This window comes from Miniopterus schreibersii (assembly GCF_964146895.1).
Source record: "Miniopterus schreibersii genome assembly, chromosome: 13".
Taxonomy (NCBI): domain Eukaryota; kingdom Metazoa; phylum Chordata; class Mammalia; order Chiroptera; family Miniopteridae; genus Miniopterus; species Miniopterus schreibersii.
In genome coordinates, this window is record NC_138113.1 from 11,272,930 (window position 1) to 11,292,314 (window position 19,385).

At 48.0% G+C, this 19,385-nt stretch overlaps 1 protein-coding gene across 1 annotated transcript in view; it reads left to right on the forward strand.

Annotated features, from left to right (window-relative positions):
* DPYSL5 (dihydropyrimidinase like 5) overlaps nt 1-19,385 on the forward strand; it is a 61,181-nt gene that overhangs the window by 32,461 nt on the left and 9,335 nt on the right. The window contains exons 3-9 of the mRNA XM_081156594.1: nt 10,243-10,401; nt 11,393-11,572; nt 12,207-12,275; nt 14,129-14,173; nt 15,047-15,122; nt 16,165-16,321; nt 19,168-19,309. Of these exons, the coding sequence (XP_081012720.1) occupies nt 10,243-10,401; nt 11,393-11,572; nt 12,207-12,275; nt 14,129-14,173; nt 15,047-15,122; nt 16,165-16,321; nt 19,168-19,309 (828 nt within the window). The remainder of the gene's footprint in view (nt 1-10,242; nt 10,402-11,392; nt 11,573-12,206; nt 12,276-14,128; nt 14,174-15,046; nt 15,123-16,164; nt 16,322-19,167; nt 19,310-19,385) is intronic.

Below are 19,385 nucleotides of genomic sequence, written 5' to 3' on the forward strand. Positions count from 1 at the left end.
CACATACACTGGGAAGCATCACCATTAATATAATAAACATACCAGCCACCCCAAAAAGTTTCTTTGTGTCCCTTGTCCACCCCAGGTAACCACTGATCTGTTTTCCATCACTGGATTAATTTGCCTTTTCTCACATTTTTATGGAAAAGGAATAATACAGTATGTATTCCTTGTTTGATCTGGTTCCTTTCACTCAGCGTTTTAAGTTTCTGGCTATGACAGATAAAGCTGCTGTGAACATCTGTGTACAAGCGTCTGTGTGTATTTATGCTTATATCTCCTTTGCATAATTACCTCGAAGTAGAATGCCTAGGGCACATGGTATGTGTATGTTTAGCTTTTTAGGTCATTGCCAAACTGGTTTCTAAAGCGGTTGTAACATTTTATATTCCTTCCAGGCTCCACATCTTTGCCAACACTTGTTATGGTCAGTCTTCCATTTTAGCCATGCTAACAGGTGTGTGTAGTGGTGCCTCGTTGTGGTTTTAACCTACATTTCCCTAATGGCTAATGTCGAATGTCTTTATATGTGCTCTCTATGTATCTGTGGCGAAGTGTTCACATTTTTAAATTTTTTTCTTTGCTGAGGTTTTAAGTGAGTTGTTAGCCTTGTTTTTATTGGGTTGTCAGAGTTGTTTATTCTAGTTACAAGTCATTTGTTGGGTATATGTTTTGCAAATATTTTCTCCCAGTCTATGACGCGCCTCTGTTTTCTTAACAGTGTCTTGAAGAGCAAAAGTTTTTGATTTTCAAGTGCAACTTACTGATTTTTTTTATACTTCCTTTTTTGTGCTGTAATCAAGAAATTTTTGTGAAATCTAAGGTCACTAAGATTTTTCCTGTTTTCTTTTAGAACTTTTATAATCTTAGCTTTTACATTTAGGTCTATGATTCATTTTAAGCTAGTATTTATCCGTAGTATATGGTAAGGTTTGTTTTGTTTTGTTTTTTGCAAATGGCTATCCAACTGTTCTAGTACCATTTGTTGAGAAGGTTATCCCTTGTCAAAAATCAGTTGACCGTATACACGTGAGTCTCTTTCTGGACTCTTTTCTGTTCTTTTGATCTGTTTGTCTGTCTTGACACCAACCCCACGCTGTCTTGATTATCCTAGCTTTACAGCAAGACTTGAAAGCAGGTAGTGTAAGTTCTGCAACTTTGTTCGTCTTTTTCAAAGCTGTTTTGGCCATTCTGTGCCCTTGCAAGCAAACTTTTTTAGTGCAAGCTGTAAACCAAAAACTTAAGAGAACTGTAAACTGGAGCACTTGGTAAAAAGGAGCTTTATTAGGTGCTGGGCTTCAGATGAGGTCCACGAGGATGTCGTCCTCCATGACGCTGGGCCACACGTTGATGCAGGTATGTTTGTCTTCACGTGATGCATATCTTAGTAGACAGCAAGTTGTGATGACATCACAGGGGAGAGTTCATTCTGCTCCCTCTTTGCCTTCCATTTAGTCAGGGGAGAACCAGCGGTACACCGGGGAATTCTGAGCCGACTAGATTAGGATAAAACTTTTGTGGACTGAAATTCTAAGCCCTGAGCCGTCGCCACCCCCTCCTCCTCCATCTGTCAGGTGTCCATTCTTCTCGCACCCTCTGTTACCTGCACGCCTGGGCTGTGGCTTCTCTTTTCGGGTCTGGCACCCTGACTCTCTCCTGCCAGGCTTGTGACGCTCTAGGACTCAGGTTTGGGAGCAGGCTCTGGCTTCCAGTCTCTAAGCCCTAGAGTCAGTGGCCCATCAAAGAGGATATTTTTCCTGCTGTGTGGAAAATGGAGCTTGCTGAGCTCCTGAGGGGCCCTAGGATCCCAGACCCCAGGTGGCACCTGGCCGTGCACTGCTCTCCAGGGGACCTGCCCTTGAGCTTCCATCCCCTGCCCTGCCGGCCTGGACCTCAGGCCCATTTCCTCATCCTTTATACACTTACTTTGATCTTTACAGCCCCCCTCAGGCAGGTCTTATTTTCCTTCCTTCCCAGGGGACCAGGGAAGCTGAGTCTCAGGGAAGTGAAATAACTTGCCCAGCGAATAAGTACAGGGACAGGTCTGCCCCCTTTCGCTGCAGCCCCCATTCCTCCAGGCCAGTATCCAGGCAGGCCTCAGGGCAGCCTCCATCAGCGGTTTGATGGCACTGTTGTCACTTAGCTTTGGGATCAAAGTGAGGACTCTCGAAGAAGAGCAAGTGGGGTTACACGTGGTTTATTTCTGAATTGTTGATAAATCCCTCCCCTCGGGCATGTGTGGGCAGCCTGACTTTCCATAAAGGTGGCGGTGGCCTGCTCGCCTATACACTTTCCCACTTTGGAATTCCAAGGGGCTTTGCTAAGGAGGAGGGGACAAAGGACCCCTCTGTGGGGCTCTAGTGTAGAATGGTTCCCCTGGCTTCCCAGAAGCTGGCTGCCACATTCTCTGCCACATAACTCCCTTTGAGGATCATCTCCAGTCTCCATGGCAACTGCATGTCGGGAGGCAGCCGGCTCTATACTGCGGGCTTTGTACTAAACACAATGAATTTAAATTGGATGCTCGGCAGTGAGGATAATCATTCTGGATTAGAGAGAAGCCTGGAGCTCCTCATTTCATAATTTTCCATGTTGGCACAATTCTCAGTTTTAGCCTGTAATTCAAGCCCAAGCCACACCTACCCCTCTGTTCCTGAACTGCAGTGAGGCCCAATTTCACTTGGGTTTTTCTCCATCTTTGACAAGGGCATCTTGGAGCCAGGAGCCCCTCAGTCAGGCCAGAGCTGTGAGCTCTAGAAGGGGAGCATAACACGAAGGAAACCGGGGGGCTCTAGAGTCCGAGGGACCCTCGTTCAGTCTGGCTGACTGGCTCCCTCTCGGCCTCGGTTTTCTTATCTGTAAAATGAGAGGAGTAACCTGCACCCTACAGAATCATACTTTTAAAATTTTTTAATTATAAAATACACATAAAATTTACCATTTTTAAGTGTACAGTTCCTGGTGGCATTAAATACATTCACAGTGTTGTCACCACGATAATCTCTCTCCAGAACTTTTTCATTTCCCCAACTGAAACGCCTTACCTATTAAATACTAACTTCCCACTCCTACCTCCCCCCAGCACCTGGCAACGGCCACTCCACTTTCTGTCCCTATGAATTAATGGCTCTAGGTTCCTCATGTAGGTGGAATCATATAGTATTTGTCCATTTCTGAATGGCTTATTTCACTCAGCATAATGTCCTCAAGGTTCATCCATGTTGTAGCATGTGTCAGGATTTCCTCCCCTTTTAAGGTTGGATAATATTCCATTGTATGGATATACCACATTTTGTTTATCCATTGATGGGCACTTGGGTTGCTTCCACCTTTTGACTACTTTGAATAATGCTGCTATGAACATGCAAATATCCAAGTGCTTGCTTTCAATTACAAAGTCACTCTGAGAATCAATTAATTAATCAATGTTAAGGACATTGCACATAGTAGACCATAAGTAAATGTGTTTCTCTCCTGAAAGTGTGTTCAGCGTGGGAGCTACCTGCCACAGTGGTCCGAGGCTGCAGTGAGGCTGGTGCTATCGGGCTTCTTCTGTATCCCTGGGGCATGCCAGTCTGCCACGTCTGGGAATGAACACAGTTTATTCCAGAGTTGAAAGGGAGTGTCATAAGCCCAGAAATGGGCATTAAGTCTCACAATAAAAACCATGCATGTCTTTACATTTCTCCTACCAGTTGGTGTTCACGTATTCTTAGCTCCAAAATGAGAAATGTTAGGGCTGATGCATAGACTTCTTCAACAGTTGTCTATTTTAAGTACACCCTCTGGGAGACCCCGAAGCTAGGCTGGGATCCCCCCAGGCTGTGAGGTTCTGTGCTTAGTTACTGTGTCAGCAGTATCAGATCTCAGTATCTCAGAAAAGTATGGGATTTGGAGTAAAAATACCTAGATCCAGTCTCAGCTCATCTCTGAAAAACTGGGATGAAGGACATGTGCCTCATACAGTATTTGTGACTATTAGATGAGGGAAGTGCTCTGCTGTGCAGGTGACCCTCTCCTGAGCACCTCGGGGCTCTGAGGGAGAAAGGGAGAGGCCCTTGGGCTGGTTTGCAGCTCTCCAGGAGATTCCCTGAGGGTCTGGTTTCATCCAAAAGTTTCTATAGTGGGGGTGACTCCCCTGCTGCCTTGGCCCCTCCCGGGTGAGCATCTTGGGTCCCAGGAACCACCTTCCCCTGGGGGTCCTCTGAAATTAGCCTTTCCAGGCTAGGCCGGTGGTTCTGCCAGCAGTACTGCTGCATAAGCAGCCTGGAGAGAACCAGCTCCCCTTTATATTTAGGAATTTGTGGCAGAGGGAAGGGGGGCAGGAGGTCTTGTGACCCCTTCTTGTGACCCCTTCTTGTGACCCCTGCATGACCCAGCTGCTCCCTGCAGGGAGGTGGTCTGGCCTGTTCTTTATTGATGAGGCTGAAGGGAGGAGGGGAAATGGGGATTTTGCATGAATCTCAGACCTTCCTCACTGCTCAGTGCGCTGCTGCTGCTGCTGCTGCTGCTAGTGGGGTGTCGCTCAGGGTCTACCTGTTGGGCAGGGGCCAGGCAGGCTTAAATTGGGGCTTTCTGAGCACTTGTCCTCACTGTCCCTGAGACCCGAAAGCTGCCCTGGATTATTCACCCATAGGGAGGGGCCTTGGGTTTCTAGGGAGGGCCTGCACCTGATTTGGCAACGAAGTCCAATGTAAGTAAGCCTGTTAAGAGCCCGATCTCCCCGGATCAGGCCAGTGTGGCTGATAAAAATGTGGGACTCCTCGTTAAAAAATTATTACTAAGAATTTGAAGACAGCAACAGCAGAGCATGGAGCCCTTCTAAATGCAGGGCCCTGTGGGACTGCACAAGCCACAAGCCCATGATCTGGCCCTGCTGATGGGCTTGTGTTTCAGAAGGGGATGGGCTGTCAGGGGAGCGGAGCTGTTTACTGAGTGCCAGCTATGGTTCTAAGTACCACACATGCATCTTCTCACTTGGTGAAATGTTCCAGTCCTTCTTTGGGGGAGTTTTCCATGTCCCAACGTGTCATGCTGCTAATAAGCTGGCTTTCCAGAGGGTCAGTAAGTAGCTGGCAGATCCCCGAAGGTAAAGAGCAAGAGAGAAACCACTGAGCTGGGTTTTTTTTCTCTTGTACTTTGGGAGTGTGTGAGTAAAAGATGGGAGATAATTTTAATGTGAAAAGAAAAGGAAGTGATTCAGCAATTCCACGGAAAGCAGATCCATCTGAACAAATGACAGCTTTCCCAACTGCATTCAGAAACTCAGAAATGTTTGCATTGCACTTAGTTTGCAAAGCACATCCATGTATTTGTTAGTCTCTTCGCAGTGCACTAGTGCGCCCTCTTTAGAGACTGAGTTGCCCTTAACGGTACATCTAGATGGTAGCGGATGCTGCTTCTCTTAATTCCAGTCACTCCCCTTTCCCAAAACACACCCCTTTTCTGTGCACAGGTATGAAAATGAACTTTAGGAAATCCCTCCCCATCCCAAAGAAAAATCCCATGGATTAGCTCTGGTCCAAGTGCCCTCTCAACAGCAGGACACAAAGTTTGCGCCTTGACCTATTGGTTCTTGTCCTTGGAGCAAGAGAACCAAACCCCTTCCTTCCTTCCTTCCTTCCTTCCTTCCTTCCTTCCTTCCTTCCTTCCTTCCTTCCTTCCTTCCTTCCTTCTTTCCTTCCTTCCCTCTGCCACAAATTCCTAAATATAAAGTGGGATAAGAGAAAAACCACTGCTACTGGGAACTCAGCAAACAGAGCTGCAGCAGTCAATGTAGAGGATGGTAAGAGAGTGACTCGTCAAAGGTCTTTGTCCCTACAAAGCCAGGAAGGGCCAGTACATTGTTTTCTCCAACACCATGATGTCAGCAAATAAATCATACCTGAAATTTCTGTCCAACTTGCTGAGCAGGTCCCTGGTCAATTGGAGACCCCATGTACCCCACAGTGGTCTGCTAACTCCCAGAGCATAAAGATAGCATGTGTAACAGGTTCAGGCTGCATTCAGTACAAGTTCCTGCCAGGTGTGTGCCTGGAAACTGTGTCATAAAATGAGTTTACCATTAAGTTACATTAAGTTTTCTTAGGGAGCAAAAAAAAAAAATACATTACTGGGCATCAAATAAATCCAGATTTACCCAGCAGTACATCATAAATGTCAAAACCAAAATAATGGGGACCCTTTGAAATACTAAACTTATGTTTCCTTTCCTGCCAAATGTGTATAATGGTGCTGTGTCTGTTAGTTAAACAACTGGTCCTAATGTCCGTATGAACTAAGTGAGAAATGTGAAGTCCCACATTCACAATAAAAACGAACGCCACAGACACAATGAGGATGCTCGGCTGGACCGCAGTTTATGTAAATAAGCAGTAAAGCCTTGGGTTGGCGAATGGGCAGCTCTTCAGCCACCAGGCTCCAGGAGGCCCCGGTGAGTTAGCTAGCTGTCCCATGACCATGTCTGGGAGAATCAGAGATGCGCACATGTCATGAAGCTGCAATTCCACTTCCTGGCAAAATACCCTGAATTCAGGGACCGCCGGTGTGTCCTTGAGAAGTTCCAGCACTGTGTGTAGCAGTAAATGTCACGAACTCAGAAATGAATACATACCTGGAGACGTGTTCATACAATGAATTAAAATGAATGAAATAAATCTACATAAATAAATTTTAATGAGGTTGAATTTAAAAAAGCAAGTTACAAAAGGATATGGACAATACGATATCATTTGTATACATTTTTAAAATTTGTAAAACAAATATAGTAAAAGCATGAAAACATGAATGGGGAAACTTTTATTAACCTCAGGGGAGAGGCATGGGAATAGGATGGAGAGCTTCAGTTATATGGGAAATATTATATTTCTTTTTTTTATTAAAAAGCATGTAAGGTAAATACAGCAAAAATGTTAACCTATATTTAACTAGTAGGTTCCTGGGTATGTGGTGTACCACTTCCTATTACTGTATAGTTGAAGCATTTCATAACTTTAAAAGAAAAGTATTTTAAACACGTGAGCATGGTCAACTAAATTTTAAATAGTTTTAGCTTCCTCCAAATTTACTTTAAAATATATAAAAGTAATATATTCTATTAAATAAATTTCAAAAAAATAGAAAAAATAAATTACTCAGAATCTAATCATCCCAAAACGGTCATTGTTAATGTTTTGGTAGATTTCCTTACATTTGTTTTTTCTGATGGGGGGGATGTCTTTAAAAATAGTTCTCAGCCTCTTGGATACACGTATTAAATTCTACCTTTTTCGAGCATTATGACATCACCCTTTTCCATGTATGACTTAGCCTCCATGAGCACCATTTCTGTTGACTTCCATCAAAGATCTCCACAGCTTGCTTAGCCAACACCGTTTTTGCATAAAAACAGTTGTGAACAGTCAGCAGTCACATATAAACATAACCCTTTTGAAAACCTGAGGAACAGGATTGGGTCTTGCTCGGCTGTTGATTTCTACACAGCTGTTCTGTAGGGGGTGACAGTAAAAGGGTCCGTCACATCTGTGATATCACATTCCCGAGAAGACTGAGCTGTCGGCATTCATCCCAGGGGTAGGAGCTGTACATATTTTAAAAGCCAGCTCTGCATGTCTCTTGTCTGAGAAAAAACAAGTGCTCAGACCTGCAGCTGGAGAAGTATTTGCTGATTCCATTAAGCTCTTATTTTGAGGCCTGAGTAACAGTGGAAATAATTATTCCAGATATTTATGTGCTCCCCCCCAGCTTGTAGATGCTCTCCCATCCATTCCATCTGATCCCCGGGCCCCTGAGAGGTGAGGTGCAGAGCAGCCACACAGTTGCCCCTGGATTACAGAAGCAAGTGGGAAAGTCAGGCCCACCATCTGATGCTCCCAACTCCTTCTAGAACCCTCTCAGTGACCATCCTTAGACCATGCAAGAGGGACCATGTCTGCCTAGAGCCCACTGTTCCACATCTAGACCACACTCTGGGTCCCTGGAATTCCCTGGAAGGCCTGAGCTCTTCCAGGGCCTGCACAAGCCTGAATGTGTCCTCCTGGGGGCCAGACCACCAGCATGTGCACACCTAGGTCCAAGGGCAGGGTTTGCAGGGGCTGAGCAGAGCTTAGACCTGTGGGCTGCAGGATGAGTCATGCATGGGCCAGGGGGTGTGGGCTGCGGGCAGGCGCAGAGGCTTAAGGCCAGCGTCCCCTACGGTGTAGCTCAGAGCTGCAAGGTCTCTGAGAATCCTAAATTCAGGCCTGGCCTTCTTGCTCGTTATGACAATATACTCGTCCTAGTAGGAAGATAGTCTGTATTCTGCGTAAGTTGGTTAGCTAGATCTGTAACAACTATTTCGAGATTTGGTACGTGGGCCTCCTTTTCTACTCTTGCTCCACAGATTTTAAGAACAGTCTTATCACACTCCTGTTTCCAGGTTCCCTTTTTTTCTTTCCAAGGCCGCCATCATACTGGGGTGGGGCCACGTGTGCAAAGAAAAGCAATCTGGAACTGCAGAAAAATGGAACAACTTAGTGTGTAAAATCCCAGGACATCAGACACCCCCATGTCCATGTGTAAAAGCAAGAAATGCATTTCAGGACACAATACGTAGAGTACAACCACCTGCTAGGAGGATGAATCAGCCTGGCACAAGCCAGCCAAATCAGAAATAGAAGCCAGCTAGTAAGGCTACAATCTGCTGCTCTCCTGCTCTCCGCTTCCCCGCCTCCCCCGCCGCCGGTCCCCCGCGTGCCCCGCAGAACTGCGCCCCCTGTCGGGCGCTTTAAGCTATGCGAGAAGTCAGACCCCTGCGCTTCCCGCGACAGCAGGGCCCACCAGAGTCGGCCTGGAAAATCATCGCTGCAAGAATTTTCATTTTAATTGTCTGGCCACTGAACTAATTTTCTTTTTGGTCCTATTCCCCAGCAATATTTCTGATTTTTTATCAAGGATTTAACTGAGTGGAGAAGCATGAAATCATTAAGACTATTTCATTGCACTGGTTTTTCCCCCTGTGGAAGACGGAGACAAACAGCGAAGTTCTGAATGTTTACACACACACATTAGATTGAGACTTTACAAAGTCCATTTTATAAGTGATGTTTCACTTGACTTCCACAACTATCCAGGAAGGAAGCTGTACCCATTGTGTAGGTAAAGAACCTGCATCTCAGAGAGGTTAAGTAACCTGGCTGAGGTTGTCCAGCTGGGAGGTGGCAGAGTGGGGACTGGAACTTGGGTCTGACTCTAAATCACTGTAAGGGCTTAAATAAAAGGACTTCCTACTCACCAGAAAAAAAAGAGAGTAACCTTATATCTTCAGAGCCCTCACAAAGTCTCATATTATGAGGTTCTGTCTCAATTCTTTTAATTGTAATAAAGATTTGTTTGGGAACAGCCTTTGGTCAACACTGGTTTTGGAAGCTTGTGGAACTCACCTGACCAAACTTGGTTTTAAAAAAGGTGTGTCATGGGGTGAGTGGGGAAGTCTTTAATACAGATTTAGTAATTATTCCTGGAAGTATGCTTCGTGATCACAAGTGTGGCGTTTTAGGATTTCTTTTTTAAGTGGGATGTTGTGGAGATTACAAATAGGACAATTTTGCACTGACAGATTATATAGGGACCTAAGAAGCGCTCTTTCTCAAACAGGCAGAGGGAGATGAAGATAATGGGCTTGGGAAACTGAAAACAAAGACCCTGATGTTGAAGATGCGTATGAAAACTTTGAATAGAATTGTTTCATGAAATGTGAGAGAATAAAACAGAGCAATATATCCAAATTAACATTTTCTTTATGAGGGTTTAAATAGATATGTGCAACTAAATTCATGCACATGATAGACATTTGATCATTTGTATTATATCATATATCATATCATCTGTAGATATTTGATTGTGCCATCTGTATATTCAGATTGACCAAAAATTGTGTGAGGAGATCTTCTCATTGGGAAATAGGGGCTGGCCTGAGGCTGGGGTAACACACTGAGCACTCTTTCCGAAGCACCGGCCGCAACCCAAGATGAGGAAGATGCAGGTGTGTGTGCCGGGTCCACGGTAACGATGGCTGCACACTGGCCCCTGCGCCGTCAGACAGCTCACGGCTTCCCAGATGTCGCCACATCTGGGCCTCACAGCCTCTTGGGAGATGGGGTCTGTAGGTGTCCTGAATGTCCACCTGAGGACCCCGTGCCTCCCTGTGTCAGAGACTTGGGTGCGGGAAGAGAGTGACAAGACTGCTTTTCCCGTCTTCCTCAGGCAGCACTAGTTGGAGGAACCACCATGGTCATCGGCCATGTCCTGCCTGACAAGGACACCTCCCTCGTGGATGCCTACGAGAAGTGCCGGGGTCTGGCCGACCCCAAGGTCTGCTGTGACTACGCCCTCCACGTGGGGATCACCTGGTGGGCACCCAAGGTAACGATGGAGTCCTGAAAGAGAGCAAATGCTTTTTTAGGCAGAAGGGCCATCTGGTGGGAGCCAGCTGGGGTGTGGAGCTCTCCCACAGGTGTAGGACACCCCTCCCACTGCCATCCTGACGCCCCTAAATGCCAAAAGCTTTCTCCATTGCCTCTCCCGGTGCTGGGCTGGAATAGAGGGCCCAGTCAGATCCTCAGCAACACTGCAGCCAGGCCAGCCATCCTCAGAGGTTGTGGGGACTTTCATGCATTGAGAATTTTAAATTCGTTTTTCTAATAATCAAATTTGGTTTCCAACTACAGATTTTAAAATTAGAAAAGAAAGGAAGCCCATAATCTGGTCCTCCCAACACAATCACTATTTGTTATTTAGCTCATTTCCTTCCTGTCTTTTTTTCATACATGTTTTTTACATAATAACTCTTTTGGCGCAAGTGTGAGCTTTTTCTGTTTGGCTGCATGGTCTTCATGAGCATCAATGCAATGGCCACTAACATCTGCCAATAGATGGAACTGAATTTACTGCCCTTTTGTCAGACCAGTGCTGCCTCCACGTTCTCCTAATATAAATAATGTTGGAATGAACCTCCTTACGTCGTTTTGTTCCTAAATTCGACTTTCCCCAGGGTCTCTGAGCTTCTAGCACTGCTGTGCCTTCTTTATAACACCACTTCCATTATGGAGTCGGGGGACTAGGCCATAGGAATAAAAGCTGTTAGTGCGTTTACCAGTAAGGCTGATTAGGAGTCGGAAGCGCAGGGCAGGCCCATGCAGTAGGAGAAGCATGCCTAGAAGGAAATAATATAATTCCTCTATTTGTGTCACGCTTGGCAGTTTTCAAAGTACACCTTCATCCAGGTCCTCATGGGACCTCCCCGCAGCCTGGGCGGTGGGAGGAAACGAGCTGCTCTCTGAGCCCCATCTGCAGGCCGGGCAGCCTCCTGAACGGCTGTACTCACGTCGCACTGCCTTTGCCTTTTGCTCTCCAGGTGAAAGCGGAGATGGAGACGCTGGTAAGAGAGAAGGGTGTCAACTCATTCCAGATGTTCATGACCTACAAGGACTTGTATATGCTTCGGGACAGTGAGCTGTACCAAGTGCTGCACGCCTGCAAAGACATCGGGGCGATCGCCCGAGTCCACGCCGAGAATGGAGAGCTCGTGGCCGAGGCAAGGCCGCAGAGAATGCTGCGGGAAGGGGGGCCGGGGGCCACTGGGGACGGTTCTCATGTTGATCCCTGACCACCCATTTCTACCCCACGATGCTCAGACAAAACAAATTGTAAAAGAAAGTGTGAGATGTTAACACCCCAGACGACAAATCCTTGTCGGAAGATTCAAACTTTTCTACTGTCTGTAAAAAACAAATCTCTCTTCGTAGTCCAGAGGGTTTCTAAGTCTTCGGTGACGTCTTAATTCTAATGCCATATTTAAATTCCATTATAGCAAAGGAATTTGGAGCAGCTCTAAGGAATATTTTAATGAGATTTCCAGCAAGGAAATTCTGACTTGCAGATCAGTAGCGTTTGTCGTTGGTGTCCCAGGCCTGCTCTCTAGCTATGGAACTGTATTTTTAAGAGGAAAAGATATTTTCAATTATTGTGAAGTGAGACTCAGGAGAGCCTCCCTGAAAGGGAGCCCTGTTCTTATTCTGCCCCCTTTAGAAGATGAACATTACAGAAGTGAGGAGAGTAGCAAGACTGTTAGAATGGACTGAGTATAGCATATTTTACTGTCCCTTGGGTTCAGTATGTTTTGGTATCTCTCTGATTCTCTCAGTGTTCTTTCTTTTGCTATTATTCAGGGTGCTAAGGAGGCACTAGATTTGGGTATCACGGGCCCGGAAGGAATTGAGATCAGCCGTCCAGAAGAGGTGAGAGAGACTCCTGCGTGTCCTTTGTCAGCTCTTTCCTGAGATTCACAGAATCTTTGGGATAGAAGAGACACCAGTAAATATAAGTTGTGTTGTATCACTTCCTCCATGGGTGAGGTTCTACCGGGAGGCTTCTCAGGAACAGCTTCCTGCAGGCCAAGGCTGACTTGGCTTCGTTGGGTTCTGATTTCAAGGGTCTGAGGGAGACAATGTGAGCACCAGGGGTCACTTTACTCCAAGTCGAATAGGGAAAGAAAAGGTGTGTGTCTTCCGACGTTAGAAGAAATTTCGGATAAGTCAGCGACTCAGCATTTGGGGGATGAGATCCCTTTGCGTATGTGAGGGAGACTTGGGACCCTTCCCACAGAAACGAGAGCTCCCTACTCTTTTTCCCTTTTGACCTTATTACTCGCTGAGATGGTAATTAAGAGCCCTGCTCTCCTTCTGCCCTCTGCTTTTACCCGTGTATAGTTTTGCAGGACATCGATACAAATCCCTCAGGGTCCCCCTGAGAAAGAATTCTGCTCTAGAGGAACCACATTAGGCAGATAATGCCTTCTTGCCCTGTGACCCTGTTCAGACATCCCGGCCATTTGCGAGGGGAAAGCTGTTTTCCACCTCTTCAAAGCCTTAATGCAGAGTGGTTGTTGGATGTCCACGCGGGATTGATGGGAGGCCCCGAGAGATGAGCCGCTGGAGACAGGGTGTAACTACTTCCATCAGACAGACCTAGTCGGCCCATAGTGGGTTAGCTTGGGAGGGGTCCCCCTTTCTCCTCCCCTGGTCTGTCCCTGTCTGTCAGAGTTCTTGAATATAGCTCCTGTTTGACACCTAAGAATTGGTCAAAAAAAATGCACCAAATTCAGCCAAGTAAATACTGTGCCTGTGAGAACTGGAGTGGGTGGGGGTGGGCACAGGACTGGACTTGGTTGAGTTATGTAGGGGAAGAGGAAAGCTTTTTTTTCTTCTTTTTCTTTTTTTAAATATTTCTTTATTGATTTCAGAGAGAGGAAGGGAGAGGGAGAGAGATAGAAACATCAATGATGAGAGTCATTGATCAGCTGCCTCCTGCACACCCCCTACTGGGGATCAAGCCCGCAACCCAGGCATATGCTCTGACCGGGAATCGAACCATAGTCTCCTGGAACTTAGGTCGATGCTCAACTGCTGAGCCACACCGGCCGGGCAAGAGCAAAGCTTTTATTATAGTGGTAGCAGTAGCAAAAATTATCATCATTATCATCTGTTAGTTAAAGAGGAGGGTCCTGGGTCTATGCCAGGGGCAATTTTGCTCCCTGGATACTTTTGGCAATGTCTAGAGATATTTTTGATTATCTCAACTGAGGGATGGAGTGCTACTGGCATCTAGTAGGTAGAGGCAAGGGATGCTGCTAAAGATCTTACCATCCCCAGACAGCTCCCCACCACAAAGAATTGTCCAACCTGAAATGTCAATAATACTGACATTCAGAAACCCTGACCTACGCTAATTTCCAGCTTGAAATCAATCAGTATCGCTCCTTTGCTACAGTGCTGAGGTGGCTGTGGAGAGAACAGACCAGAAAACAGAGAGAGATGCAGCTCCAGGTTTTCATTTGCTTTTGTTTTGTTGCCTTTTAATTAAGCCCTGAGTAGCACCCAGCAAGGATTCTCTCAGGGTGAGCAGAGGTGGTTGGAGCTTGGTGCCCCTGCCCAGGGCTTGCCCCCTGGCCAGCCTTGTGGGTGCAGTTGGCCCCTCTGGCTCTGTACCAGACATTCCAGCACACTTGCTATGGGGTGGGCTCTCAGGCAGATGTGGGCTGGCTTGGGAGAGATGGTGAAGCTTGTTTTCTTCCTGCCTTTGTTTCTAACAGCTGGAAGCTGAAGCCACTCACCGAGTTATCACCATTGCAAACAGGGTAAGTAGGCCCCACCCACCCACTCTAAGTCCATTCTCGAATCTGGGATTAGAAACCAACCTGTACAGTGGAGTCTCTTTCTGTTCTGGGTGCCAGCATTATGCCTGGGTGTAGAACCCCAACACTGTTTGCTGAATGAATGTTGTTATTCCCACTGACCTGGCAGGGGTCCTCTTTGCCATCCCCTCTGAGCCTGGCCTCACTGCTAAATGGAAAAGTCTCCCCAGGGAGGCAGGGCGAGGAGGGGCACCACAGAGCCTCGCTGCAACTAGAATTGGCTGCCTGTGGAGGAATAGGTAGACATTGTGCTTAGAGAGCCATCCTTTAAACCGCTGTCTCTGGGCCATCCATAATTTTCCCTTGCTGTGGTTCGGGGTAAAACCCTCTCAGGGTTGGCATACTGTTGTGTGTGGTGGTGGGACCCAGCAAGAGATGCGGGGCCTTTACCAAATACAAGCTCTCAATCATATGCAAGCCACTCAACCACTCTGGTATGCTATTTTATTACCTAAAATTAGAATGATAATATCACTCATTTCTCACAGGGTGGTTGTGAGAATCACAGGCATCCTGGAGGGAAAAGCACTTTACAAACAGCAGAGCACTGCGTGGAGGTCATTTCTCTGTCTGACATCACTGGTTTGACCTGTTCAGATCATCCAAGTTACCTCCTCTAGGACGCTGGTTTTCTGAGTGTGGTCCCTGGGCCAGCAGCAGCATCGCTTATTAGAAATAGAAACACAGAAATGCAGCTTCTTGGGCCCATGCAGACCCATTGAATCAGAAGCTGGGGTGAAGGCCAGGGTTGATGTTGGTGCTTGTTAGGGTTATGCAGCTGGTGCTCTCTCCTTTCCACCCTGTTTCCATGTTTAGACTCACTGTCCGATCTACCTGGTCAATGTGTCCAGCATCTCAGCCGGTGACGTTATCGCAGCTGCTAAGATGCAAGGTGAGTCCTTGAACTGGAATGGACAGGCACATGTGGTGGGATTGGAGCCAGATGGGGTCCACCAGCTCCATGCACTCTGTGGCCCTGCACCTGCCCTTCCTCTTCTCCACCTGTCTCCCCAGAAGCCCCCTGTGCTAGCCTCTGTTCAGTCCATTAAAATCAGATTGTTCCTCTGCACATTTATATGCATAACAGCTTTAGGGAAGTGTCTGTCACTTCTGCTGGGTCTGGCAACATTTTTCATGACTCATTAATTGATATTTTTTGGCCTCTTGGGTTTCACTAGTAGTTGCCTTGGTAACCAACATGCAATCCTGGACCAATTCCAATGGACATTTCAGGGGACGCCTGGGATGTCCCTAGAAAAATAACAGTGTGTGGACCCAACTTCCCTATAGCCACCTAGAACCCTGTGTACGAGCCCTGGGCACCTGTTATGATTCCTGATGCTAAGCACCTGGCAACCCCTGGAGGCTCTGTACTTGTTTATAGTGCCAGCCTGGCTCAGGGTGCCAGTGAGGTCCTGGAAACAGGAGAAACAAAGTCATGGTCATAAGCCTGGGGATATAAATCAGGAGCAAGGGCTTCTAGCCCTTCCCACTGTTCTGCCTCCTCACGATCCTACCTCTGTCTCTGCCCTCAAGCCCCTGCCACGGGTCCCACCCCCAGCGATTCCCCTCAAGGTGCTCTGCCTGCTCAGAAAGCAGCCTGGACTGCCCCTCAGCGTGGCACTCACAGCCCCTCTTCCTCTAGTCAGCACCCTGTAGCACCCATGCTCCAGCCAGGATGTGCTCCTTGAAGCGCTATCTGTGCTGCCCCGACTCGGCGCCTTTGCCCCTCTGTTCCCCTTGCCTGGAGCCAGCGTGGGGATCGGGAGCGTTCTGGCCTTGAACCCAGCTGTGCTCTCAAACACCCGAGGGAGCTGAGGCAGGTCCTTTCCCCTCTCTGACTTCACCTCCATCACCCGTTAAATGAGAGGCCCAGACCAATGATCCCTCAGGTTCATGGCTTCGTGGTTACGGCTCGACCCTTCTTCTTCCAGGGAAGGTTGTGCTGGCCGAGACCACCACTGCGCATGCCACGCTGACAGGCTTGCACTACTACCATCAGGACTGGTCCCATGCGGCCGCCTACGTCACAGTGCCTCCCCTGAGACTAGACACCAACACCTCGACCTACCTCATGAGCCTGCTGGCCAAGTAAGACATCTTAGCAGGACCGTCGGAGCCCCAGACCGTGTCATTGCCTCAGGGCAGGCCATTCCCGGGATCTATAGAGCCTTAAGGTGATGGCGTAGAGGCCTCCACGTCTGACTCAGTTTGATTTCATTGAGCTCAAAGGATGATTTTGCTTTTCTGACCTTCTCCAGAGCCGTCGGGTAATTGCCATCCCATTGGGCCCCTGTGACCACCTGATTTGGAGGGAGAGCTCAGCTTCGAAGGTGTAAGAGTAAAGGCGTATATCAAACTGCGAATGTGGTTTTGCAGTTTCCAAGGGCGCTGATGTCTTACACTGAGCCTGCGGGGAACTGTAGGATGTGGCTCCGGCCTGTCCGGAGCATATGCGGGCCTTTCTCTCCTGCTGTCTTTACCTCGCCCCTTCTCATTGTTCCTTGTGTGGTTTTCTCTCCTGTTTCTCGCTCTTTCTTTCTCCTTTCCCTTTCTCCTCTGCTTTTTCTCCCTCTCTTCTCTCTTTCTAACACCGCTTTTTCCCCTTTGATCCTAATCTAAAGGAAATGGTTTAATAAACAGTCTGAATTTGGCAGGACCCAAAGATGAAAACTTCTTCCTTTGCTCTAGTGACATTTTGGGTAGAGGCCATTGCTTTCTCTTCCCTTTTGGTTACTGAATTCTAGTTCAGTTTAAAAGTCAGTGTCTTCCCCTCCCCAGTGCCAGCCCAGGAATGGGGGGGGGGGGTAGGAATAAATGGGGTGGGGTGATTCTTCTGCACACCCAAGCACACACCTGCACTAGTTGTCGCTGCTTCTCAAGCTAAAAGTGTCCAGCCTTTGGGGCCCTCCTTGTGCAGGGTGCATGCCCAGTGTGGGCTCTCTTGTGCCACCCTCACACAGTCCCCTGATAGAGGAGGTAGATTGCAGCTTGACCTCTTCTACCTGCACCTTCCCAGCTCCAGAACCAGCAGTGTCCCTGTGAACAGGACCCTGGCATGGCAGTTTAGGCTTGGCCGCCTTCTACAGCGTCTGAGGCTCAGAGGAAGCTCACACACCTTTGCCTCCCTATGGTGGGAGGCAGGCTGTCCCCACCCCACTGATCTCCTCACCTGGGAGCTCAGAGGCAGGCCCACCATCCACCTCCCAGGCCGGTGGCCACTCCTGTCACCTCTGTGCTCCACAGTGAACCTCTTGAAAATGGACCCTCCTTGACTTTGGGGTAGACTGGTGGGGGGGAGGGGAGGGGAGGGAAACACCGCTCAACCCCTGAAAAGAGGAAGGGCGTTGCCATTCTGCCAACACCTCAGCCTCCCTCCCTGTCTTCTGCTTTTACACACCTGGGGAGGGGGGATGACACACCTCTGCGAGGCTGGTGGTGGGGGAGCTGAAGGAAGTGACCAGCCCCAACATGAACTGTTTGAATCCCTTTTGTAATCAGTGCATATGGGAAATGTGTGCAGTTTTCTAGAATTTGGAGCATAGTTTTAACATTTTAGTTATTTATAGGAATTTACAATTGCCGTAATTGTTTTTATGACACATTTTTGGTGATAACTGATGTTATGCAAAGATTCTGCTCATCTCTAGTGGGTTCCGCAGGCCTGGGGAATGTGGGGAGTCCTCAAGGACCCTAGGAAAAACCCTCTGCTCGGTGGAAGAGCCCCTCCCACAGGCTCTGAGAGGGCCCAGAGCAGCGTCTTTGGTGCGGGGAGATACCAGCCCATGCCACAGGAAGGGCTAAGTCATCTCCCTGCGGATTTGGCCAAGGATATCAGTCATTTGTCAAGAGCTGTTGCTGATGAGCCCGCCAGGCTCCTGGTGGAGAAAGCCCTCTATGCAGCCCCAGAACGGCTGAGAGCCTTAAGAATATGCCTCTTCACCAGGGAAATAATGCCTCTGCTCCCAGGGTCCCCTTCTTAAGCAGGCATCTTAGATGGTCCATGTGCACAAAGCTGTGGTGTCTCCTACAAGTAAAGTTAGTCTCTCAGGTCCCCAGTGTGTGGTCCCAGCAGTTGTCCTTCTTCTCCCCATGACCCCCATGCCCCCTTCAAGCCCCTCCCCATCCTCCTGAGGTTGTCCTGGCCTGGGTGACATAAGCATTCTCTCTCCTCTGCCCCTCACCATCCCTTAGGCCTACAGGGATCTCTGAATGTGGGCTGGCTGGCTGCCTCCCTCATTAGGCAGAGGGTCCCGAGTTCTTAGCTGGTTCAAGAGCCCCTCAAGTGCCCGGCCATGCCTTAGCCACCTGCCACCTTGTGTCTGAGGATGATGAACATGGATGGCAGTAACCATGAGCCAGTTGACTTGCATACCATTGCTGCCTCATTAAGGCAAGCTTTTCTTCTGTCTTGTTCCTCCTTTCCCCTTCTGGGCCATTAGAGCCCCCACATCCAAGGGAGGTCATGGCTTCGAGTTATTTGCAAAGCTTAACGTTGAACTTGTGTGTTTTAAAAGCACATTCTTCTTGCCAGCAGAGACTGGTGGGGGTCGATGAAGGAGATGAGAGGGAGTTTGCATATGGTTCCATGGTAGTGAAACTACCTCCACCCTCTACTTTAGCTAAACTCTAAAGTTCCGTTTTTCTCTACCTGCTATCTTAACTCTTTGAAGTCAACATTCCGATGACTCTCTGTGTCTGCTGTGGCACTGATGGTCTGCCACACTCAGCACCTATTCCCATTCTGCAGATGAGCAAACTGAGGTTCTCGCAGTTTAACCCATTAAAGGTCATACAGCTACTAACTAGCAGAGCCAAGGTTGAAATCAGCTTTGCCTGGTTATTAAGCAAAGACTTTTTTCCTGTGCCTGTCACCATCCTCTGGGACCCTGGCCTCCTTCCCTTTATTGGTCACGTCCGTTCTTCTCTCTCTCCAGTGATACTCTGAACATTGTGGCATCAGATCACCGGCCTTTCACCACAAAGCAGAAGGCCATGGGCAAGGAGGACTTCACCAAGATCCCGCATGGAGTGAGTGGCGTGCAGGACCGCATGAGCGTCATCTGGGAGAGAGGCGTGGTATGTTCTTGGGAGCCCCACCCCATCCTGGTCCAAGTAAGAGTTTCACCCTTAGGATGGCTAGGTCAACCACAAC